Source organism: Chroicocephalus ridibundus, chromosome 11, assembly GCF_963924245.1.
Source record: "Chroicocephalus ridibundus chromosome 11, bChrRid1.1, whole genome shotgun sequence".
NCBI classification, from domain to species: domain Eukaryota; kingdom Metazoa; phylum Chordata; class Aves; order Charadriiformes; family Laridae; genus Chroicocephalus; species Chroicocephalus ridibundus.
Window position 1 is genome coordinate 17,763,651 of NC_086294.1, and position 25,365 is coordinate 17,789,015.

The 25,365-nt window shown below is 51.1% G+C and overlaps 1 protein-coding gene across 3 annotated transcripts; it reads right to left on the reverse strand.

Moving 5' to 3' along the window:
* Positions 1-2,948: 2,948 nt before the first annotated feature.
* LOC134522036 (leukotriene C4 synthase-like) lies at positions 2,949-11,054 on the reverse strand. 3 transcript variants are annotated; one of them, XR_010072939.1, is made up of 7 exons: positions 10,660-10,917; positions 7,682-7,851; positions 6,752-6,851; positions 5,604-5,674; positions 5,291-5,372; positions 4,722-4,908; positions 2,949-3,086 (listed from the first exon to the last, which is right to left on the reverse strand). XR_010072939.1 is itself a non-coding variant. In XM_063349270.1 (6 exons), exons 2-6 carry the CDS (start codon positions 7,737-7,739, stop codon positions 4,782-4,784), a joined length of 438 nt encoding a protein of 145 aa, XP_063205340.1. In that variant the 5' UTR covers positions 7,740-7,851; positions 10,660-11,054; the 3' UTR covers positions 4,115-4,781. The 3 variants fall into 3 exon arrangements, 2 of the variants coding, with proteins under 2 accessions (XP_063205340.1, XP_063205342.1); XM_063349270.1 differs by lacking the exon at positions 2,949-3,086 and having other exon boundaries at positions 4,115-4,908; positions 10,660-11,054; XM_063349272.1 differs by lacking the exons at positions 2,949-3,086; positions 10,660-10,917 and adding an exon at positions 10,133-10,312 and having other exon boundaries at positions 4,115-4,908.
* Positions 11,055-25,365: the final 14,311 nt, after the last annotated feature.

Here is a 25,365-nt window from a genome sequence, read left to right on the forward strand (position 1 = left end):
TGTCCGTACTCAGATCAAGAGGGTTCTTGGGTATTACTGCCCGTAATGTTCTCCTTGGTTTTGGCACTGATGGATACATCATTCAGAAGGACCGTGCTGCACGCCGGCAAGCACCAAAACGCTGTAATGTTGACAGCGAGGCCTCTGCAGACTCAGCACATAAAATGGGTCACTACGGCAGTTATTTCAGTTACACAACTCCAGCGTGCCTGCCCTTCGTTTTCCTCGCCCTTCAAGTCACTGGAATGTAAAGAAGTAAAACGAAGACACGGGGGTAACCAAACCAGGATGAGGAACGACGAGGAGAAAGGAAAGTATCCGCCAGTACTGGTCCAGAGACCAGCATCCTCCCAGCTCCCCAGAGCTCTGGTCCTGGAGCTGCTGCAGAAATAAAGAGCCATTGAGAAGTCTGGCTCCAAATTAGCATTTGAATTCCCTTGTAGTCTGTTGTCAGATGGGCAGGAGGTGGGTGCTAGTCTCTGTCTCTCAGTACTGGTACACAAAGGTGGCTTTAAAAGGTCCTTATTTTTCTGAGGGAAAGAAATGCATTGCTCAAACTATGGATACTTTGTGTTTTCCTTCCCTCCCCCCCCTTTTTTTTTGTCTTTTCCCTCTCCCTTTCTCTTCTGTTTCACACCCTTTCCTGGATCAGGCTGAGCCATAGACAGACACGTCTGGGTATTGTTAGCCCAGTCTGACCTACTTCTTTCCCTCCCCTTGGTCCCGTGTTATGGATGCTGGTGCCATGGAAACCTGGGTGACATGCCAGTGCCACAAAGCCAGGGCCACCAGCTGCACCCTCTTCTCCCAGCCCCACAGGCCCTTCCCCTCCCAAACACACCCCCAAAGAGAGTTAGCAGTGCTGCTTCCCAGGGAAATTCAAGGGTGTGCTCCGTCCCACCACCAAGCCGTGCTCCGGAGGGACCAGGGTGTTCTTCCATGGGCTCAGGTGCATTTTTTCCCTAGTCCCAGGGCACAGCATTTCAGTGCTGGGGGCCAGATGTAAACCTGATGGTGTCTATGCACATATCCGGCACAGGCCATCACATGATGGGCAGGAAAGTACACGTGGGCGCCCTGGAAGTTTTCAAGATTAAAAAATAAGCTACGAACTTCTGCAACATGGCACAAAAGCCTTACAGGAACCTGGCTAGGTTCCTACCAACACAGAAATGGGAACGCGTGCGTGCCGGCTGTCCCTGCAGCGGATGGGAGTTGCTTCATCAGGGGGACAGGGCTGTGCACCTTCATCGTCACTCGTTTGCTCACGTGGGATCAAGCTCCATCCGGGGACGGAGGCTTGTTTACAAGTTCAGCCTGCGCTTTCCTTGCGATAAACAAAGTTCTCACTGGTTCTGCAGGTTTCCTTCACGCTCCGATGGCCTCCTGTCCAGCTGGCTGCTTTGCCTGTGGCTGTATCGGAGCGGATCGCCTTCCAAATATCCCACACCAAACCTTTTCCTCTCCGTTGCTGACGCTGAACTGGCAGCCGTAAGGGGAGGAAGGAGCCCGGGAACCCGCAAAGCGCTTGCAGAGGGCTCTCGTGTCTGTCGCCAGCCGTCTCCAGGAGATTTGTGCGAGGCTTCAGGCGTCGTGGTTTGGGTCTCGCCACCCCAATAACTTTAACGCCAGGCCCTGGCCCAGCACAGATGAAGCTGGAAGCAGGAGGGTTGGCGCAGGGGTGCCGCCGTGGCTCTGTTGCCCTGCCCTGGGCACGTCTCGGGGTGCAGCCGCGATACCCCGGGCCCCTATGTGTGTGTGTGGGGGGGGGCACTGACCGGCGCCTGGGGCGCAAGCTGCCGCTCCGGGACCCCCCCGACACCCCCCGGCCCCCCCCGCCCCGGTCCCCTCGGTCCCGGCGGCCGCAGCCGCGTCGCACCAGCGCCCTCTCCCGAGCGCGGCGGCCGGAGCCCGGGCACAGCTTGCTGCCGGGGCGGCGGGGACCGGCGAGGGACGGGGGAGGGAGCGGGGGGCGTCAGGCACAGCCTGCGGGTCCGTAATCTACGGGCGCAGCAGCCCGGCCTCAGCTCCGCTGCCGCCACAGCCTTTCCCGCCCCCCCCCCGCCATACCCGGCTCTTCCCTCATCCAGTTTAGGTCGCCAGACCAGCCAAAAAATTAAGCCAGGACACAGATCCCCAGGTCGGGGGAGCTGAGGCGGCTGCGTGGGGCAACCCCCCCGCCCCGGGTGGGGAGGGGACAGCGAGGACCCTCACCCTGCCAGCCGTGGAGGTGGCGGCCGTGCCGTCGGCCGTGCAGCGGTGCCGGGGCGCTTGGGTTGCCGTCGAACCGGGGCTCACGGGGACGGTCTCTGCCCCAGCCGGACGGTGGCCCCGGAGCTGCGTGACCTTGGGGTGGCAGGGGGAGACCCCGTCCCACCCCGCGCACACGCCGCCAGGCCGAACCTGGCCCCGCAGCGTCGCTGCTGCAGCCGCAGGTGGGCAGAGAGGTTTCACGCAGCAGCAACGCGCTGTGCGGCCGCAGCAGCGTTTTGAGTTGGGTAAATCCCGAAAGCACCGCCGGCTGCATCGCTGAACCGTGGTTCGGTGCAAAGTGATTTTCTCTGATGACGGTTATGAAGTAGCAGAGTAATGACAGCATCCCTGGGTGGAGGGGAGGAGCTTTCTTTCTGCCAGAGGCACCTGAAACGACCCCTCTGACAATTGTTTGAAGGGGATGATGTGCCGTGCAGCTTTTCCGTGGCAGAGCTAGCGACAGCGGGCAGCCGGGGCCAGAGCCTGGCTGTGCTGCACCGAGATTTTTGATGGTCTTCTCTGCATCCAGGGGGAGAAGCCGGTTTGCCACAGCCTCGCTGCTGAATCATTAACTTCCCTCCTCTGAGTCATTCTGCAGCCCTGTCACACGCAGAGCCCAGGCAAGCGGGGCTGAGGTGGGTAGTGGCTCCAGGCTGATACGGCGGGCTTAGAAAACTGGTTGCAGGGGAAAAGGTGGAGGTTGTGTCCGCAGAACCGGTGAGCACCAGCTTGGACTGACCGGAGACAGCAGGGTTTTGACACTGATCCAGGACCTGCACGGGCAGCTGGGACTGGTCCTTCTGTATTAACCCTCTGGCAGGTGACTGGTTATGCTGGTAAAAAGGTGAGGACTGAGAATTAACTTCAGGAGATGGTGGGACGTGTTAATGTAAAGGCTAAGTAAGGTCTCACTGGGGGCAGGTGGCATGTCTCTTCCTCCCTGGCCTTGCTAAGGTACAGCCAGGTTAAATCGTCCTCAGCCTTTTCCAAAGTGTATTACCAAAACTGCTAGAAGAAAGCTTTTGGTTTTGTTTATCTTGCTGTGACACTTTTGTTGTTGTTTTTCTTGTTGTGACACCCGGGGGTTCCTGTGAGGATGGGGCTCTGCTGCACTGAGAACTTTGCAGAGGCAAGTGCTGTACAGTTATTTTTGCTTAGATTTAAGCCTTCCCCTGCAGTGTTTTCCAACTTCAACACGGCAGCATGACTCCAAGGCAGGAGAGCCTGAAAGGGAAATGGACTGGGGGCTTTGCTGGATAAGCCAATTTAAAATGCAGGGAAGGAAATGAAACAATGTGAAAAATTAATCACTTCTTCCAAAACCCCCCTGCCTTTTGTTCTTACAGTCTAGATAGGCAAAATGCTGGGGAAGGGAGGGGAGGACAGTGGGCTTTAAAATGTGGTTAGACTTGGCAGCATGTTAATGCAGTTATTTTCGCTGTCTGGGTTTGGCGTGAAGTCCCCCCGTGCTGATAGCACGGAGCATCGCTGGCGTTTTCTGAGCCGTGTCACTAACACGAGCGGACCCATGGCCAAAAGCATCAGTGTTGTGAATGCTGAGCTCCCGTGAAAATCCAGCCCTTCCTGCCACAGGGGGGCCAGGCCCAGAGGGGCCCCTGAGCACTGGCCAGACCACCCCCTGGGGACCACTGTTTGGTGCTGAGCAGCTCAGCCCCCCGTCTGGGAGCTCGGCACCTCTGAAAATCAGCTTCTCCCCACTCAGAGCTCTCCTCCCGCGGGACACCGGGTCACAGGCTGCATTGTGCTGCACGGTGAGGGAAGCCAGGCAGCCGCCTCGCGCTCAAACACTCGTGTTTTTGTTCTCTGCTAGTTGCAGACCCACATGGAGAAACCCAGCACAGCAAGCTCAGGGTCCTTTTATTTGTGCACGTTGTCACTCAGCAGTATTCAAAGTTATACATGCAGTAGTGGTTATGAGTTTGCGCAGTCTCATTTACGGTATCGCCCACAGGCAATGGCTAATAGCCATTATGAGGGCACTAACAGACTTTCACACAACATGTTGGTGGCTGCTCCTGTTTCGCCTTCTTTGTTATGCCTCAGCCCACGTCTGGTTTCAAACAAATGCCTTTCTTAGGTGTGGGCCTTGGAAAACTGGCATGAGCCCCCATTTGGTGCCTGGGCTGAAGGCAGAGCCACCGGAGAAAGGGGAACGCATGGCGATTCCCTGGGGTGGCTCACTGGGAAGCTCAGCCTGAGATGAGCTTGCTTTTATGTGTCTGGTTTTCCTAAAATTCTCCTTGTTTTGGAGTGTTGTTTCCACATCAGGCGTGACGGAGCTGCCAGGTATGGAGGACTTGGCACAAAAAGTACCAAGTGGGGTAAAAATAACTCTTGAGGAGTTCAGCAGTTCGTGCCGGCGCTGGGCAGCGGGGAGGGAGGTGTTAAAAACTCAGGTGAGGGTGGACTTGTTGTTTGTGCTGCGTTAGGTACAGCCAGTCTGTTACCTTGGGCAGGAGGGAGCAGGACTCGAAGGCGAGGACACCGATGAGGGACAGAGGAGCAGGTCATGCTGTGAGAAGCTGGAGGACGTTCAGCCCCACGTAGTGAGAGAGGAAGAAATGCAAGATGCCCAGGGTTGACGCTGCAGCGAGAATCCAGAGAACTCCACTGCTAAAGTATATTGGGGTGAGCCTGGTGGGAGAGAGGGAGCCTGCTGAGACCGAGCATCCCCGCTCTGGCCCAGGAACGGTCCCTTCCTCCCCGGAGAAGCGGGGGTGGAAAGGCAGCCCCTCACTGTTTTCTGCCTGGGGTCCCGCGCCCTGCTCCCACTTGGAGGGAGCACACACCCCCCAACAAGGGCTCGGGCCAGCTCCAGCCTTGCCCCGTATCTGTGTCTCTGGCCCAGCCCTGTACCCATGCCCACGTTATTCCCTGGGGAGAGCTTGGCAAGGCTGAGTCACGCAGGTGCCCAGAAGCAGCCAAAGGGAGTCCTGAGCTTTCCCAAAGCACATGATGTTCCCAAATGCAAATCTGCAGGGGTTACCATGCACTCCAGGCTGACAGAGGCATTTACCTGTCTGAGGACGATGCCCTGTATCCCATAAAGTAGCAGTAGCGGCCGTAGAGATAGAGCAGACCCAAGGCTGCAGCCAGACCTGCAGTTGAGAGAGATTACGGTGACCATTTCCAAAGGCTTTTTAGAGCTACTTTGAGCCAAGGAGGTAGCCCAGAGTGAAGGAATAGAGGCTTTGTGTCCTCTGGCTCTACCCTCCCATCAGAGACAGAATCACTGCCTAATTTATTGTTCAGGAGGTGAGCAGGACCTGAGGGCTGAGCCAGCACTCAGGGAAACAGATCCAGTGACAAACCAGGTAACGGGTTCTCACCTTGATGGAAGAAGAGTCCAGCCTGCCACAGAAGTGCCAGGAAAATGGGAAAATATTCAGAGGAGTTCACCCTGGCAGGAAAAAGGAAGGTCATAAACAAGGGAAAGGAGGAAGATCTTCCTTTTTTGCTTCCCCTAGCAGTTTCCAGAGGTTATTGCTTTTTAGAGCTGATGTCACCATAAAAACCTCCAGGCTTGCACTTTCCCTTACAGTTCCCGTCCCACCTTTATTCACAGGAGTTAAACAGAGGAAGGAACTGAGTCTCCAGGGCAAAAGAAATTAAGTAAAAGACGCCCAGGTCAGACCGTGCACAAAAAGGCTCCATGGAACACCTCCACTGCCCCTTCCTGAGTGCTGCAGCTTAAACCCTGCTGTAAAAGCCCCAAAGCCGCAGGAAGGTCTGCCCCAGCAGAGGATGAAGTGCACCTGAAGCAGATAAGGCCAGGGCAGCTTGGACTCTGGGCAGGCGTGGGAGGGAGCACTGTGCTGTTTGGATTGTTTGTACTCCATGCCCCGTCCCCCCAAAGACAAAGCGGCAGGACCAAGAGATGCTGGATAAGGCTGAATCCAGGCCGGCAAAGCAGCAGAGAAGGGGATGGTGGGGGGGATGCTGCTCCTGCTGCCAGGTTGCCTTTTTTTCAGTGCTCAGCTAGAGCAAAAGCGGAAGCTTTTTCCCTCTCTGCCTCCCTCCCCACTGCAGCCCCAGCACAGATGCCCCGGCAGAGATGCTGGATTGTGGCTATCCCTGTCGCAGCCCCAGCTGAGATCTCTCTGGGAGCTTGTCCTTCCCCACGAGCGGGGTTCAGAGCAGGGCTGAAGCTGCCTCAGGCTTTGACACCGCTTGGCTAAAACCAGCCTAAGTCTCAGGCACCAACTGTGTCTTTAGCAGCCCTTCACTCTATAGCAGAGATTCCTGTGTGATTTTTGTCACCAATGGCTGGTGTGTTAGGACACAGTCTCGATGCCAACTCTTAAGCCCATCAACTTAGCCCCGAGGGAGGTGGGTAATTGCTGAATTACAGTCCTGAGAAATATTCCTGAGAAATAATTGCTGAATTACAGTCCTGAGAAACGAATGGCAAAGCCGGGGAGGGGCAGTGCCGTTAGCCATGAGATCTGGAAAGCATCTTGTAAGAGGAGTTTCTTACTGTGCTCGAAAGACCCTCTCAAATTCAGGTGGGCCTGAGATCTTCGGAGGAGAAATGCCAAACGCCCTCCTGGCATAGATCACCTGGAGGAAGAAGTAGGCTGCAGCAAAAGAGAGAAAAGTAGCAGCGGTCAGTCCTCTGGCTGGGCACGGTGGGGCCAGGGGTCTGGCAGAGGTAAGGGCAGAAGTTCTGCAGTCTCCTCCAAATCTTACACCCCTGCATAGCAGAGGATGAAAATCCCAGATTAAGTTTCAGACAAGGAAAAGAACGACCAAGTGCAACAGTGAAGCAAGGAGCATGCAGTCATTTACCACCAGTGGATATCTGCTTCCTCTTTTGCGTAATTAATAGATCATGTATTATCTGCAGAAATTGTTACACAGTTCAGATGCACTTTGTTCCTGACAATTTTAAGGTGTTTTCAATCTTTAATTTTTTCCCCTTCTAAATCATGACAGCTGAGTAGGGAGGGAACTGATGCCACAGATAAGCAACCCAGACACTGAATTAAATTGTCATGCAATGTGGAACCACCGCTGGGAGATGTTCCGTGTGACCCACCACAGCCCATTCTTCCACCTTTCCTCACCACAGTGCTCTTTCTATGTTATTGTCTGCACGAACCTCAGGAACTGCTCTAAACCTATTTTTCAAAGAAAGTAATTCTACATGTTTGCAGAGGAGAAGATCTACCAAGAAGTTTCTGAACTGAGGAGGTAGGTCGGTTCAGAGGAGGGTTTTCCCAGGCACTCGTTTTGTTGAATACTGTTCAAAACCCAGACAAGGAATCAGTCCACTGTCTGAAAAGCAGGGAAGTGCCAGTGCAACAGCAGAAATGAAATATGGAAGTGAAAGGAAATCAATGGAGGTGCAGTAGACTGGTAGACTGGCCCAGCAAGTACTCGGGCATGAGAATCCGATGGTCCCTACCTTGCTCCAGGACTCCCAGGACTGTCACAGCAGCCAGCAGATGAATCCGATCCAACATATTGACTCTTCCAGACCCTAGAAAATCTGATTTCTTGATCAGAAGCTCCTCTGGCCAGGTTTAGTCCTCGCTGATGCGGCAGTTGGCGGTGGTAGCTGGCAGCATAGGTTTGCTGTAAATCGAACAGGGGAAGATTTGCACGTGGTGCTTAAAACCAGGAGGAGTCTGGCGTGCCTGTTATTATATACACTGTGGCACTGGGGGAGAGAGGCCTAATGGAGAATTTCCGTTCCCACCCTGCCTTTTCCAGGAATGAATTATGAGGAAGCTAGCAGAGAGTGAACGCATGAGAGATAAGAGAGGGGAACTGGGAGCCGAATGGGAGGACAAATCTCAACAGCCCAGCAACCTGCTCCCCCCCGGGGCATCTGGTTTAAAACCGCTCCTAAGGAAGGCTGAGGCACGTCCCTCTTGCTGATGCTGCACGAGAAACCACAGCCCTGCTTGGGCTGTTCTGCACCACCTGAGCACCAGGACAGGCAGCGTTTGACGGTACGTATCCGGACAGGCAGCGTTTCTTGGTATGTGCACAGACCGCGCCGGGCACAGAGCACCACTTACGGCCACAACACTGAGACAGCATCAAATAAAGCCCCCGAGTGAAAAACCCACTGCAACGGTAAGATATGATGCGCTAAAGTCTAAAAGGTACAGATCTCGTGTGGTGATACTTTATTTGGGGATGGGTCCTGCAGAACGACTGTCAGGCACCGAGAGGTTTTCAGAGCCGACCCTCGTACTGGAAAGGCTGGAGCTCTTCATTTAAGGCTTCTGATCAATCCGCAGCCAAATTAACTCTTATCGCAAACACCAGAGAGAGTTCTGTGTGGATGAAAAGCTGCAGAATTCATCAGGATACGGCAAAAGGAAAATGATGTTTTCACACATCAGGGGAGATCCACTCAGTTAATTCCTGTCCAAGAGCACAAAGCTGGCACGGCCGCGAGCTGCCGAGACTGATGGCTTTGTGTCCTCCCTCTCCCGCCATTCGAAGGATTTTCCCTTCGGACCAGGGAAAAAGGAAAGCGGGTTAAGACAAAGTGACCGTTAAACACCACTATTATAGAAAATAAGATCAGATTAAAGCAGTTTACAGAAATTACACTGTATGCCTGATGTCCTTGATAGACTTTCTAAGAAGCAATAAGCTGGGTCCAGTTTTCTGCCTCTCTACAAGGGCACCCGCAGAGGCTATAACCATGTCCCAGCTCAGTATTTCTCCAAACATCAAACAGAGACACCACCGTTTTTCAAGCACCAGCTGTAAGATTAATTCTTTCATCCCAGAATTGGTCCTTTTTCATTCCAGCCACTGTTTAGAAACACAAGGAACATTGTGTTTCGTTTTCTCTCATTTAGCTGTCAAAGAAATTAAGGACTTTCCCGTGCCAGCTCAGAAAGGGCAGAGGTCTCATGGTGCTTCATGACATTTGATTTCCCTCTGCTCCTGTCTGATTACAGCCCACTAGCAAAAGAAAATATAAAGCAAAACAACAGAACACAACCGATCCGAGCCTACACCTCCGCCGGATGACAGTGCAGCGTAACCTGCATCAAAACTGTCAAATATGTGTAAGGAAACCTGGGCCAGGAGGAGCTATAAAGGCTGCCATAGAGCACTCCCGCTCCCCAGATCATCATTAGATGCAAAATACTTCTAATATCATCTAGCGTAGTCTAAATATAATAAAAATAAAGGTTAGTAGAAACGTGAATGAACAAACAAGGACAGATGCCTCCCCTCCTCCTCCCTCCCCCATAGGCATAATTTTTCAAGCTGTCTTTACCTCCTGAAGGGCACAATGTTTTTCTTGTCCCTGTTTGTCACCATCAGAACTCGCCTTATTTTCTGTTCTCACTCGGTGTTTGCAAGGAGCAGACACAAGTACCCTCCTCCCAGCACTAAATGCCCTTAGATGTTGGGATTGTCACTGGCAGACAGCTTTAGCATCCCGCGGACCATGGTGGCCACCAGCATCCCTGTGTAGAGGGTGCCACAGCTGGCTCCGGCCAGCAGACAAGGTCCCCCTCGCCACCCCAGCCCCCGCCACCTTCCTGCCATTTGCATCCAACCTAACGACTACGCAACAGCGCAGGGACTCGGATCACGCCCTTGATCGGGCAGAAGACTCTTTGCTCTGCAGGCGACGGGAGACAGGCTTCCCGGCGGCGCGGGACGCCCAGCCGGCTGCACGGGCACTGCATCCCTGGGTCTGTGGGAGGAGAGGGGCAGGAGGGGCAGCCGGGGTGGGGAGACGGGAACAAGGCGTCACCGCTGTCATCATCTGCCTACAATGACACTGGAATCAGCGCGTTGCAAAACCTCGCCCTCCGAGGCTGACACAGCCTAATTTCCTCCTAAGCAAAGGCAAGTTCTGTGGTCCCAGGCTCACCTCGGGGTGGATTTGCTGAGCGGGAGCAAAGCGCGCGGTCCCCCTCTCCCTGTCCCCGGCGTGTACTCTGCTCCCCAGGTTGCACCGTGTGAATGTGGCCCTGCATCACGGGGCGGCTGGACCTGGCACGATCCAACGTTCCTCGCACCTCCCCCTGAGTCATCGCCAGAAGCATTTCTCTCTGCCCGTGGCTGCTTCTGCCACCTCCTCCTGCAACCATTAATCCTTTATGCCTCCCAATTACCACTGTAGGGCCACACTGCGAGCTGGACTGCAACACCCATCGGGATTAAAAAGAATCTTGGGAAGAAAAATAAGCAACACAAAAGGCTTGGAGGAGTTTTAAGCAGCCACAGAGTCTGCAGTACCCATGACTCCCCAGGAGGAGCAGGGCAAGGAGAAGCAGCGCTGAGTCTAGCAACGTTACGGGCAATATCACCCCCCTAGAAACATATTCCATAAGACTACAACCGGCCAAGAGCTTTCTATCAGTGGAAGAGGGAATACCTTGCAGCTGAGCAACTTACCCTTCAGCTGTGCAGCGTGGAGGCGCCCCGTCCTTCCAATCCTATTGTAAAAATATGGAAGTATTTTCTAATCTCATCGGCGCTTGTGCTTCCTTTCCCTTTGAATGCCTTTGCAGCCTCTGAGCAGATCCAAACCCGTCACCACGGGACTGCTTGCGGGAACAGTTAAAGTCTTTCTAACAGCCACACGGGAAAAAAAAAAAAAAAGAAAGAGGTTTTTTCATTCAAAAGAATTAAAAGCCAGACAGAAAAAAAAAAAAGAGTTTTTCAAGAGAATGAAAGAGAGCTCAGCCCCGAGCATCTCAGTCTGTTGAAGGACTGGCTCCCTCGGGCCGGGCGACGCGCCTCCCTGACCCCCCACGCCTGCGGAGCCTTCCTTAACTCAGACCAACATGTGTCAAGATTTTCCTGGAATTCTTGGATTTTGCAGATGTAAGAGGAAGGATGGGCTGAGAACACGGCCAGAAAAGGCCAATTTGCAATTTCATCCCGTACGAAGACTCAGTTGGCCACGTGTTCCCAGGAAGCGGGGACAGCTGCAGGGAATTTCTGCTCTGTGGTTCCCATCAGGGCTCCCAGCAAGGCGCAAACTGGCTCAGATCTCCTGAGCGTTTTGAAACGTCTCCTGGGTTCTGCATTTTGCAATAACCATAAAAAACTTCAGATGACGAGAATTACCGTGTCTTCCCTAAAATGAGCATCTATACGGAGGCTCCTCCTTTCAGACAGCAAAATGGTTGGTTTTGCCAGCAACACCCAGGCTGGCATTATGGGAAGCATCCCTTGGAGTACAAACAGTCTGTGTTGGAGGTGTACGTTAGCCTGTTGATCTAGACGGATTTCAGACAGATATGCCTGAGATTTCTGGATCTGTGGCATGTCAGAGACGTCACATAAACGTTCTCAAATGATTAGTTACAGCAAAATTTCCAACATCAAAACTGGTCTTCTCTGGGCTGCTTCAACCTGCTGCTTGAATGCCACTGCGAGGAGCAGGGCCGTGGCCAAGCGCTCCTACCGGCAGCGCTTCTCATCTCGGCAAAGGTGAAGGGCTTCACTTTAAAGATAAAACGGGGGAAAACATTCAAAGGCATTTTCTAAAAAGCAAGATGGAAAGCCGCGGCTTTCAGAAACTATATAAATGAGTATATGATACTCATTTAGTTAGGGATAATTGGGAGAAAATTTTTTTAAAGCTTCCTTCTGAAGGAGTTTGGTGAGCTTTATCTGTATTCTTATTAAATCTGACTGGAGAGTACATCAGTATGAAAGCAATGCCAAAATTCTCCCCTTAACCCGTCATCAAAAGGCACTGATACATGCAAATGAATAATACCCCTTCTTTTATGGTCAACATCTGTTAAAAATATTAAGCCAGGCAAATTAAATCCCTCTCTGGTCCTGCCTTGTCTCATGCTATTGTCACGTGAGGCAACTCCTTTCCATGTGTTTTGCCAATTTTCCTATTCCCTTTTCAGCAGAATGTCAGAAATAGAAAATAAACAAAAAAAGAACAACGCCAGAAAGGCAACGGCACGTCTGACTAGCTGGAAGAAGAATGAATCTCTGGAGTGATAAGTGCATATGGCAGGGAGGGGGAGGATTTCCCTTTGCGGAGGGACAAACAAGCCTTTCAGACATCTTTGGCAGCTCTTATGTTAACACACACTTAGTATTACCCTATAATGATGTGGGGAAAAAAATTGCAAGGCTACAGGGCACATCGACATACATCAAAGGCTGACGAGTGGTCACGGAGTGCAGCTTCCCTTTCCTTAAATTATAGGGGTGAAGAAATAGAGCTATTCAGGTTTTCTAGCTTGTTTGGACCAGAAAGCTGGATTCTGGTCAGCCCTGCCCAGTTATGAGATAGAGCTGGGCAGGGCATCGGAGAGGGGCTGAGCGAGGGCAGCGCGAAGGAGACATTTTCTAGGGGGGAGATTGGATTCCCGATAGATCTCCTGTGAAGGAGAGACCCTTGGCTTGCCAGGCACGGGGGAAGAGGGGGGGGATTTGCCTGAAGTGGGGAGGTGTTGCTGGGTAGGGTCGTGTGTGCAGAGATGGGGCAGTCAGGAGGGCAGTGATCCCTCTGCCGTTATGGTGACTTTTCACACCAAAGTCCTCTCCCACACAGGGTTAGAGGAAAGGAGGAGTTCTGGGGAGACGAGGGAGGTGGTCTGGGGGGAGATCTGCGGATAGCGGAGTGTGATGCGGACAGACATGCAGGCTGGGCTGCCCGCGCTGGAGGCCAGCTCTAAGCAGGGACCACACCGCTGGGAAGAGACGTGTGAGCTGTGAAAAACCTCTGGGGGGGCTCCCTGGTTCTGTCGGGAGCTGCATTCAACCTCAAGCTCTCGCACTCATTTTTTGCCGTGGCCACTTGTGTCTGGCCATCTGCCTTGACCCTGAGCTCGGCTTCCTCGGATGCTACTTACCGTGATGGGCTGGCGTGGCCACCCCTGGGCTGTGTCTGTCCCAGTCACCCTCACCGGAGCTGCTCTGCTCTCCTTGCTTGGTGCTGCAGGACGGCGCTTGGTGGGACCTGCTGAGCGTCCTGCCCCCTGTCACCCTGTTCATCGCCCCGGGCTGTGGCTGAGCCGGACAAACACAGAGGGTGAGACCACAGAGCCTCCACCCACCGGCACAGGAAAGGGGACAAGGGACAAGGTCTGTGGAAAAGGTCATGCGAGGGCAGACCATGCTGAGGGCAGCGCCGCCGGATGCGTTAGGAGACAGATGGATGTTTCTGTAGAGCTCCTCTGACGTCAGTGGTGTTAAAAGGTTTTGAAATACATCTTGGGAAGGAACCGAAGACAGATGCTGCAGATGAGGGCAGGTCATCATTTGGACTGTTGTTCTTTGAACTCTTTCACTCTCATGCCCCCAGAAGATGCCAGGAGCGATGTGCCCGAGGGGACGGGGCAGCCAGGCAGGGAAGGGAGCTCGGGTAGCGGGTGGGATGCTGCCAGCGAGGGGCACACACACACCGTGCTGCAGCTGCGAGGCTGCAAGTGTAGCATGAGCCGTGTGAAGAGGCTGCCTGGGTCACGTAATCAGCTGAGCCCAGAGGAACGCGAACGGGCTCTGTCCCTTCTCCCGTCTCCAAAGGAGAAATTAAACAGAGACGGTCTCTGTGTTTCCTGCTGGCACAGGACTCGGAGCCAGCGGCAGCCACAGGGCATGGAGCAAGACATGAGTCTGGGAGCGGACACGTTTCTGGGTACTGGCTGTACCTTCTTGTAGCCTTTGTGTGTGGGAGCCTGGACGAGGTCGAGCTGACCTGGGCGCATTTGAAAGGCTGAGGGATTTGGGTCTCTTCAGTCTGGAAAAAAGACGGCTGAGGGGGGACCTTATCAACACTTATAAATACTTAAAGGGTGGGTGTCAGGAGGATGGGGCCAGGCTCTTTTCAGTGGTGCCCGGGGACAGGACAAGAGGTAACAGGCGCAAACTTGAGCATAGGAAGTTCCACCTAAACACGAGGAGGAACTTCTTTCCTTTGAGGGTGGCAGAGCCCTGGCACAGGCTGCCCAGAGAGGTGGGGGAGTCTCCTTCTCTGGAGACATTCCAAACCCACCTGGACGCGTTCCTGTGCCACCTGCTCTGGGTGACCCTGCTCTGGCAGGGGGTGGGACTAGATGATCTCCAGAGCTCCCTTCCAACCCCCACCGTTCTGTGATTCTGTGATTCTATGACAGCGCTGGCAGCCGCAGGGAGAGCAGGGCTGGGGACAGCCCCTGGGGAGAGGTGCCACGGGACCTCCTTGGCCTCACGTGGAGCCCAGGTGCCGCATGAAGGCTGACCCAGCTCTGCTATCCACCAGCACGACCAGGTATCTCCTACCCCCAGCGTCTCCAGTTGGGGGGGGCACCATTTAAGGTACCAGAAGTGGAGGCTCCTTCTGAGCCTTTCCCTTTCTGTCCCCTCTCCTGGCTTGCAAAGCTGGGCCAAGAGAAATCCCAGAGGTGCCACTGGGGGCGGGCACCCATCCTGGCATCGGTCTTCTTCTAGCACCTTCTGAGCAACTTCAGCCTCTCCAGCTACGGGTGTGCTGGCCCACAGAGGCAGGCAGCTAGGGGCTGCGTCGTGGGAAGCCGGGACAGACAGACAGACAGACAGGCAGACAGACAGACAGACAGACAGACAGACAGACAGGGTCTCTAAGTTAGAAAACCTTGCTCTTCCCAGAGGCCTTTGAGAAGCAGCTCATCAAGAACAGGGAGCTTGTGCAAAACGCGAGAAACTGCCTCTCAGCAGTCAGAAAGCGGTGATCAATCCCACAGTGGGACAAAGGAATTGCTTTAAAACCAGCTGGGTGTATTTTTAGGGTGTGAAATGGTTGCGTGATGCAATTGTGTAAAAGAATAGAACAACCAGAAACGGTGCGAAATACCAAACTTGCCTGCACACCCCTGCTTTTAATCACTGGGAGGCTGAAATGGCAATCGAAGCGATGTTACTTGGCAGACTGTCTGCCTCCCAAAACCTGGAGATGGGATGGATGGTGTCTATAAGTGCTCTGCCAAGAAGAGGATTCACCAAGTGACACCAGGCAGTTATTGAGCTCCTGGTTCAAGCTGTACTACCGGTACCCTGCTGGGGAAAAAGGCAGAAAACCTGTCATCATTTCAGATTTCTTGTAAACCCTACATGATAAATATGCCGCTGCTTCCAGTTTCCTGACATAATTCCACTGCCCTCTTCCAGCCAGGTGCACGCAATGTTTGTTTTAAGGAAAAGTTGCTTTCCGAGTGATATAAATCCCTCACAAGCCATCACGCTTTCAATGCATTGTCTGTAAACCATGTGGACGTGCTCCTTTTGATTGGTGCCTGTGACGGCAATAAGCAAGAGGGACGGTACTGGGATGTGGATCCCGCTGCCCTTTGCATCACGCTTAAGGAAACCCATTTTCCAGCACCCATCTAACTCCACACGGCACAGGACTGGGATGCTGCCTAATAACTTTGTGTGTCTTGATGGTAGCCACTGCCATTAAAGAAATTCTCAAAGCCCAAGTCAGTGCTGGATGCCTCCCAGCTACGCAGGCTTGTGCCTGCAGGACAGCATCCATCCCCGACCTCTGCAGGATCGGAGGAGGCTTTTATCCGGGGTCTGGCATGGCAAAGCAGCGTTGAGCACAGCACACAGGAGCTCAGTCTTTGGTATTTGAAAGCCCTGACATTAGTGTTGGTCACTGCAATTTAGGCCTTTTGTTTAGCACCTGCAGAGATCCCAAACGGACGCTATGCCCTGTACAGTGTTAGTGATTACATGTAACAGCTTGTGCACTTTATTCACTGTCTTGGTCTTCTCCTCCTGAATACCCCTCTGAAATTTTTGGCTGTTGCTATAGTTCTGCAAATACCAAAGGATAATTTGCCTTGTCCTTCGAGAGGACAAATGAGCTCTGGTAACTCTGTGACAACTAAGCTTTTGACAGCGGGAATAACAGCACTAGAAATTAAAAATAAAAGCAGATTATACAAGAAAGGGATTTAAGGGAGCTCAATCTCAAATTCCTGCGATTGCCCAAGAGGAGCACTGGTGTCTCACAATCTATTTAAAAGATCTTTCACTAAGCCACGTGCCACAGATAGAGAATTAGCAATAACCGTATGACTGCTCATCATTTGCTAATATAATCCAATGCTATAAGGCCAAGGCAGCCAAATAGGATTTTAATTCATTGACATCACCAAACTAGTAATTGCTTGCTGTTTATAACTGCCCGTCTGCCAGACGTTCTAATGCAGACAAGACAAGAAGTGATAGTTCCGAAGCAACCGGAGAGATTCTGGGACTGGCTACAGCCAAACAGGCAAGAAAAATCCCGTCTCAGCCAGTTACCGGGAGCAGGGAAGATGGACGAGAGAACTGGGACTCCATCTTGAACCTCAGTTTGGAAAAGCGTGTCGAGGAGAACGTGGATGCTCACCTACAAGGGCATTTATTCTACGCTAACTTTAAGGATCAGTCTCACCTTTTCTGTAAAGAAACATCAAAGACTACGCTGCAAGGAAAAATCTTTTCTTTTGTCTGATAAATAGCTGCGTGGATGTCGAGCAGACAATAAGGTCCTGACAGAGATATCCTTAATTCAAGTTTTCGTGCGAGGTTTTATTAGGACACTACTGGTTTCTATAATTTTTAACTTCTGTCGAAGAAGGATGCGGCTACTCAGGAGTACACAATCCAGTCTGTTGGTACAGGACTTATCAGGGGCCAGTGTTCAGGTTATTACTAAAGAAAACAGAAAAATCTCCATCCATCATTTCCAGAGGTTCAATATTTACAGTAGATTAACACGGCCAGCTGCTCTCTGCAGAACATTTTTTTTTATTCCAGTGAAAATGAGTTCAAATTCCTCACAAAGTCCTCTAATGATCAACCCTTTCTGGTATTTAACATTTCTCATACCAGTGATCTTCTTAACCCTAAACATAGAGGGGTTTAGCCAGAGATATGCAAATAGATTTTTTATTAGGTATATTTTTATTACATATAGATTTTTATTATACATATAGGTACAGCTTTTTAATATATATACGCGTTTGTATATTAAAAAATCTATGAAGAGCTGTAAAGCAGACGCTGGTTTAGTAATCAGTTAAAAAAATTAGTAAACAATTAGAAACAGGTTTCACCTTAAATTTAATTGGGGTTTTTTTTCTGACTTTGCCTCAGATCCACATCTTTATATTCATACAGGGAGGAGGATCTCTTTGATTCTTTTTGCTGCCTTGTAAAAAGGTATCAGAAAACAACCTCTGACAAAAGTCTACCCAGGACTGCAGAAAGCTTGCAGCTCGGTCCACTTCGAGCTTGGATAACGGTTGTCCAGCGGGAACAAAAGGAAAGACCCTTGTCACTGAGTTGATGGACAGATTAAAAATGTACCTGTTCACAGGACAAGGTCTTAGATTAAAATGTCCCAAAATAACAAGGGAAGCTAATGATGTGCTTTTATAAAGGCAGCCACCGATTCCAGTTCCACATATAGGCACTTGCAAAAAAGGAGAGTCTAATGGGGGAAACGTTTCAAATAAATTAAAGGAATGAACTGGAAATGTAAAACCAAAATAGCGAGCTTGTCTGATATGCACCAGGTAGTTATAATCCACAGTTTCTACGAAGGCAAATGAGGGAGCAGCTCAGCTACAAGCCTGTTCCTCTCAGCGGGGTTAAAGAATTCCAGCTCTTACCTAGCCTGGTTTCTTGACAGAAAATCAAAGCACCCTATTTTTGACACCGGAATTTGTGTTTGAGAACAGCAACATTCCCTGGGGCGCAGCTGATATTTTTATTAGTCTCAATCAGATCTGTCTCTTAATTCCTCCTCATTCTTTTGAGTTTCTACTGAGCTTGGTAGCAGCTTGCCTTGCTAATTTGATCTATTTCTTTCAGTTATAATACTTGCCCCATGATTAATTCAAGGCTTGAGTGATAAGATCTATCTCTAAGCTATTTGACTTGAAAATAAGAGCAAAGGTTGTCAAGTTTCACTTGTGTAACCTTAACCATTCCTTTCACTCTGGTGCCACGCAGACATTTTCTGTGACTGACGCTAGACTGCCTTCATTTTGCTACCAGCCCGTATATCAAAGGAAGCCTCTCATCCCCCAACTTCTGTCTGATTTTTTAATAGCCAGCCGGTTCTGAAATAAATCCCCACCTCCACACTCTCTTGGGCTTCTACATTAGAAAGCTTCTGCATCTTCGAACTCTGCAGAGAATACTGCACCGCTTGTTGCACTTGCACAGAGCCACGGTGCTGCTTTTCATGCCGTGACTCACTGTTTTCCCTGGAAACATTATTAGAACAGCCATGTCTAGGATTTTTTAACAATTTCCAGCTTTTCAGACGGCTTCACTGAAAACTGGGGAGAATCTAAACTCGGGACAGTGAAGAACAGCGAGAACATCACGCCCTTAGGGCCACGCTAATCACCCTCCTTAATCCGAAGCAGAAGAAAACCCAGTGGATTCCAGATTCGCGCTTACATCTTCTTTGTTTCACGTGCTCTTGCCTAGATCTGCTTTAAAAAAAGTTATTTGATTTCTGAAATAACACTAAGCATTGTTTCCTGTCATTCCCCCATGCAGCAGTGGCAGTGAAACAGTAGTGGCAGCAAGACCCAAACTCAGTAGGAAAGCCTAGAGGACAGGCTCTACTGTTGCCTTGGTCTGAGTCAGGATGGACAGAAATGTTTGGTGTTAATATAAGCAGAAACAGTCATCAGGTCCCTCGTCTCCACTTCGTCATCCACAAGCAGCTCCAAAGCAGAGCCCTCAGGCTGATGCCGGGGAGGGCTGCAGACCTCTCATGGGCACCTGTCGGTGACGTGGACAGCCTTGGCTTCCCATCCAAAGGGTTTTCAGATGTCCACAGAGACAATATGGACACCACAGGCTGTGTCTCACGTTCACACTACACTTCAGAGAGCTCCTGGGAGCAGTTGCCTCAGGTACAATGTAAACATAGATATTCTCATGAAAGAAATCTCCAGTACCTCTCCAGAGTGCACACCTTTTGCCCATTACCAGATGCTTTCGGGCAGGAGTTCAGACTGACAAGAACTAGCAAACCAAAGGAAATTTTCCTCTGTAACCATTCAAATGAGGGAGGGAATGCATACGGCACAACCATAACGTTATCTTGGCTTTGTCAGCCACAGCAATGCAAGAAAATGCAGTGTATTCCTACAGAAAACTCTGGCAGACCACCAGGTGAGAGCAGCCGAGGTCGCCTTCACTGCACACAACTCCACGCATGGGGCTGGAAGCCGGGGCTAGCCGCGGTCCTCCTCTTCGTCCTGCTGCCGCATCCGTGCTGACTTCACTGCCATCCCTGGTTACAGCGCGGCTTGGCAGCCGTTCGCTCCGGTGGTGACAAAGTCCTTAGCAAGCACTTTGTCCCTGCTGGACTTCAGAGGCCAGGCGGGCGCGGGACCACCTCCGGACCCAGCAGCTAATCCTTCCCTAGGAGATGACTATCACAAATACAAGCAGCAGCAAATCCTATAAACCCTTCACTCCTGGCTGCTTTGCTCCTGGCAACCAGGGATGGAAATCCATTCACCATTCCCGGGCTAACGCCTGGCAGCCGGAGCAAGAGAGAGCCTCGGAGGTGCCTGCACTTTTTGGGGCCGTTGGCAAAGGGCTGCCAGGAGCCCCACAAGGCAGAGAAATGTTGGAGACACTTTTCATCCCCAGAGGCAGAGTCAGACCCTTATGAACACAGGGTTTGCTTATTCCCCACCTTCCTTTCAGGCACAGAATTGAGCCTTTTCGTGCAGAAAAGAGGAGGAACTTCAGAGCGACTCTGCAGGGAGGGGAGAGCCAGGCGACGGCGGGAAGGGTGCAAGATGGGGGCCCAAACCACATGCCCAGCACAAGTGTTTGGTGCCGGTTTTCGGAGGAGAAGCCGAGGCCGGGAGGGAGATTTTAATGCATTTTTGCCACCAGAAGGCAGTGGGGAGCTGCAGATGTGAACAGTGGGTGTTCAGCAGGACCTTCCCCTGGGAGAAAGAGCAAAAGGAGCCTCTCCCTCCGCTGTGCCTGGGTACGGTCCTCTTGTCCAGCCCCCTTCGCTGTCCTTAGGAAAGCACACGGGACTGCATCTTGCCAAGAGAGCCTTGTTATCATTTTCTTTGGGAAATAGATGTGCATCAGTGTTGTTTTTTTTTTTTTCTGAGTAATAGCTATATGAGACAGGAAAATAAAAACATGAGAACAGGAAGGTGGGGATGGTCTCCAGGGGGAGATGCACAAGGAGCCACAGGGCAGCAAACGTGCTGGAGGTGCTTTACCTGGGAGCATTGCAGCCCCCCGAGCGCAGCAGGCGATGTCCTGCCTGCAAAGGGAGGGATGCCAGCCTGGGATGAACGTGCCAGAGATCTGCTGGCCCCTCCTTGGGGCAGAACATCTCTGGCTGCGCAGGTCACCGTCCCACCAGGCACGGCTGGGTCAAGGAACACCCGCAGTAGTGGAAGGAAATGCAGACACCATGTGCGGTTCAGGGATTTGAAACCAGCCCTGGTGAGGCAGGGAAGAAGCACCTCAGGCCAGGCCAAGGGGAGGTGCAAGGAGCTGCTGGTGACTGCAACTTCTGCAGGGCTTTTGGTGGGTTTGTAAGCTCAGAAACTGGCATCAGAAAATGGCTCTTAAGTCATTTCAATTTATAAATATTTTCATCTGTTTACAAACAAAATTAAGTTCTAACTGAGAAATGGACAGAAATTCTCAGCACATAAAGAGCTACCTTGCCTCTCCATCTGCTGAAACCTTCTTGGGGTGAGCACAGGCGTGGGCCACCCCCAGCATGGACCATTCCCGTGCGCAGGGCTTCTCCAGCACCGTTGTTGTTTTTGGAAGGGGAGCTAAATGTGCAAAGTCACTCTGCCCTGCAGCTCTGACGTATGACCAAGTGATTAATAGGGATCCAGTGAGCGCACTTGAAATCCCCGTCGGCGGGTTGCAGCCACCGTGGCCGCAGCGCAGCTGTGCTGTGACCGTCCCTGCAGGCATGGTGCTAGAGATTCAATTTCACAAGTCATTCAAGCATACCTACATCTGTGTTGCTCCTAAAAAGGCCAATCCTGCTAGTCCAGCTGAAGTCAAACCATGCGTCTTTTTGCTGAATTTGTTTTCAGTCAGGACAGATGCCCAACTCCAGCCACGGCGCAGCCACACGAGCACAAAGGAGGAAGCGACACGGAGGGTGGCACACAGCTAATGCAAAGAGAAATGGGCTCAGTGTGAAACCACATGCGAGATTTAAGTGAAAACAGTACAGAAGAGTAAAAAAAAATAGGGCTCAAAAGCCAGCATGCAGAGTACCAACCACATCTGGGTTCCTGCCTTCCTTAAAAGAAGAGAGTGATGAGGGTTTTTTGGTCAGACACAGATAAAGACCCACCAAAATGACTGAAATATTTGTCTCCTGTGATCCAGCCTCTTCGGTGGCAGGAGCTGATGGTTGCGAGTGGGAGAGTGTCAGGTCCAAAGAGGTCACCGAGTTAAGTGCTGCTAATTCCCTGTTTATTGACTTCAGCAAGTCAGGATTAGGACAGGCCAGGGGTGCGAGGTGGCCTTGCGCTGTGTACATGGCATGTCAGGAATGCAGCTGCTCTACCATGACTTCTGCCTGATTTTTAAGGAGAGGACGTGGTGGGGAAGGCAGGCAGCTGCCCGGGGAAGCACTCAGTTACCCCAGGGTCGCATTTGGCTCCAGATGCCTGGTTTCTCGGGCAGGGCTGGAGGCGGTCGTGGTCCCTGAAGCCAAAGGTGGGGGGCTCCTGGGCAATCCTGCCATGGAGCAATCACATGTTGGAATGGGAGAAAAGGAGCTTTTCTGCCTGCCTTCCTTCATAGAGTCACTCCGGACATTGTCCCACCCTTCTCTCTCCTAACTAATAAACCCGTTTACCTCTTTCCTTTCTCCCTGTGATATTCTACATTTTAGAGGAATTTCAGTTGCCATTAGTTGCACCCAATCAGTCCGTCAAAACTTCAGACATTGGGAAACTTGACCATTGAGAATTGAAAACGTTTTTTATTCTTCAAAACAAACAAACAAACAAACAAACAAACAAAAGCTTCCTTGGCAAAACAACTGCTTCTAAATGAACAACAAGCCCTGAAGCGGGGAGCCCCCCGGCTGGCCACACGCGAGGTGGTACCGACTCACGGGGGGTTTGCGTGTTGCTGTACAGACACCAGTCGTAGAGGAATTAGCACGGAGCCACGAGCAGCTGGGGGGTAGCAGCTTCCATCAGTCACTATCGGCCCCGGCTGACCTGAAACGTGCGAGCTAAAGCAGAAAGACCTTCTGTTTCAGCACAGCGTTCTCTCTTTTGGCTTCGTTGCTCATAACACTCAGGGCCCCTCTCTGTGCCCCCGGCTCTCAACAAGCTGTGTGGAACGAGCGTTTTGTCCTTTGCAAAAAGTTTTGGGCATTGCTGATGCGCTCAGGCCACTAAGGTGGTGGTAGCCTGTTGCTGGCAGGCGTTGGCTGGTTGGGGGATGCTGTGTTTGCATCCGAAGGATAATCTGCATTTTCCTAGTGAGGGAATAACAGCAAAACCTCAACACAGCAGAAGGTGTCTGATGTCCAACTCTTATTGCATGCGTTGCAGCCATGCTCAGATAAAAATGCCTCAAGTGTGAGACCCTCAAGGAGGACACAATTCTGGGGATATTTGAGGGCCACTCTCAAGCAAACCTTACATCTGGTCTTTGGAAGAACTGGTGGAAAGGGGCACAGTGGGAACCAAAGCGTGCCCAGCAAACAGGTGTGATGCCTAAGGGAGCCACAAAAGCTGTGTATAACCCACGGAAAGCATCAGGATTTCCCTAGCTTAGGTCCAGACCAAACTTGCACTTATTGTCTTGTCTGGGGTAACTCTGAGCTTTTGGGTCACAGAAGTTTTCCGTACATTCCCTGGTCCCAGGGGCAGTTCCTAGCTTGTGCGAATGGTATCAGATGGACAGGTTATCTTCTTCCACCTCAGTACTGTGCCTCCCCATCTCCTCCCATCCATCTGCTAGTACTCTGCTTCTGGTTCTCTGTTGCTTTTTCCTTTTTCTACTCAGTCTGCCTCCTCTTATTGCAATTAATTTATAACACTTCTTACATTCACGCTTATTAGCTTTGAAAACGGCAGGACTTTATTATTTCCTTAGACCCCCCGTTTTGATAGTGTATCTTTTCCCATCCTTTCCTCAGGCATGCTCTCCAGAGATGTCATTGTAAAGAAATGTGTTTTCCATGAAAAGCGTACCAGGGCGCATGGACGTTGCCCCGTACAGAGATGTGAGCTTGTCTTCCCTCCTGCAGTTCAAAGTTTGAAAGAGCAAAAGTCAGCGTTCTCCCGCTGGTCATCTGCCTTGACTGCGGGCTATCTGTCAGTGTGGTGTCCCTAATGTCCCGCAACCCTGACCTGCTTGATTTTCCACTCACTTCTTGCCAGGTTTCCAGAGAAGAATGAGTCTGAAAAGATCTACTACTAATGCTTGAAATGCAAGGAGAGCGCTAGCGATGTGGCAGTGCTCTGAAGGAATTAAGGAAGGAGAAACACTTCAGAGATCGAGGTTAGAGGGAATTAAGAATGAAAAGTACTGGCTGAAAGCGTGGGAGGTTTCTCTGTCTGGTAACAGTCAGGGCAAGAGAAGTTCCCAAAAACACAATTATTCAAAGCTGGTTCCCTTACAAACTGAGGGTTGCCTCTCACCTCTCAGTTCTGCATGTTCAGGCTCTGCCAGCTTCGCCACATTGCCCGTTTTCTGCCTTTCCAAATTTACTGCCAAAATCAGAGAACAGCACGCTCCCCAAGTGTTTATCAGTGGAACGAGGCAACTCTGCGGCAAAGCCTGAACACGTCTAAATGGTTTCCCTTGACAATGTCATGTTTGCCGTGCGGTATCTGCTCTCCCTTTCTCTTTCATCGTCCCTGCCCTGGCACTCCAGAGCCTGGTCTAAAAATATCACCTTCTCGGCTGCCAAAGGAGTTAAATCTTTGTGCATGTTACTTCTGTTCCCTTTATCCCTCTTTCTTTTTTTCTTTCTGTATTATCTCTCTTTCTTGTGTTGATTTTATATTGCTTTTATCTAAGTTCAAACATCTCGAAAATCACAGCATAAGATAGGCTTTTAGCAGCTGCTTTTTTTAAAAAAAAAGAAAACTTAGGCTGTTCGGTTCCCCTCGATGACAAAGCAGCACAGGCAGGAGCGGGCTCCAGGGCTGCCTGCCTGTGCCGTGATTCAGCAGGTTGTAAAAGGAAGGAATGTCTTCTTTTTTGGGAAAGGGTGGGAGAGAACGGGGAGGCATGTGTGACAGGCATGCGCGTGGGCATTTGACTTCCTGGTGCTTGTGTGATTGCAGCGGTAGTATTGTGCTGTCCTGCGAGTTATATTTAAGTTAATAACCTGCTTCAAAGAGGGGTTTAAAAGATATTTGGTGGAAAAAAGTTATTTTGCCTAGACTGGGGAGGGAGACAGCTAAATTATACTGCTTTTTTACCCTTTAAAGCATTCCTCCGTGGTGTTTTTAGTTTCTTTTTTAAAGCTCTTGGTATCTCCTGCGCTGCCTGTTTGTGGCTGTTTCCCTGCCTATCTCTCTGCATCTTCTGTTCAGTCTCTGGGTGTAGCTCACTCAACAGGGAGGTTTAGAAGCCAGCTTGGTGGCTTTCTGGAAAAATGCGAGCGTTTGATTCCAAACTTCAGTGTAAACAGGGATTTGCTGATTTCATTTATGCTGAGCCTTATTTCTGAGCGCCGGGGCCCTGCTTGCATTGTCCTAACGCGGTGGAATTTTCTCTGTGGGGAGACTTATGTTGCTGACTCATTGCATCAACTCAAAACAGATTTATGTTTACAAAAAAAAAAACCCTCTTCTTTCTTCCATCTTTTCACTCCTCCTAGCAATACTGAATTTGGTATTCCTACAGAATACCTCCTATCTCCTCAAGCAGGCCGCAGCCTAAAGACCACACAGGAGCTGGCTTTAAACTGGGCGGTTCAGACACAGCTTTCCATTTAACTGTTCGCAGCCGGAACACCTCAGACACAACTTAAAAGTGGTTTTACTGACAGGGTAACAGGACTCCTCATCGCAGGGCCCGGTTCATTGCCATAGAATCATAGAATCTTCAGGGTTGGAAAGGACCATTGAGATCATCGAGTCCAACCATACGACCATCGAG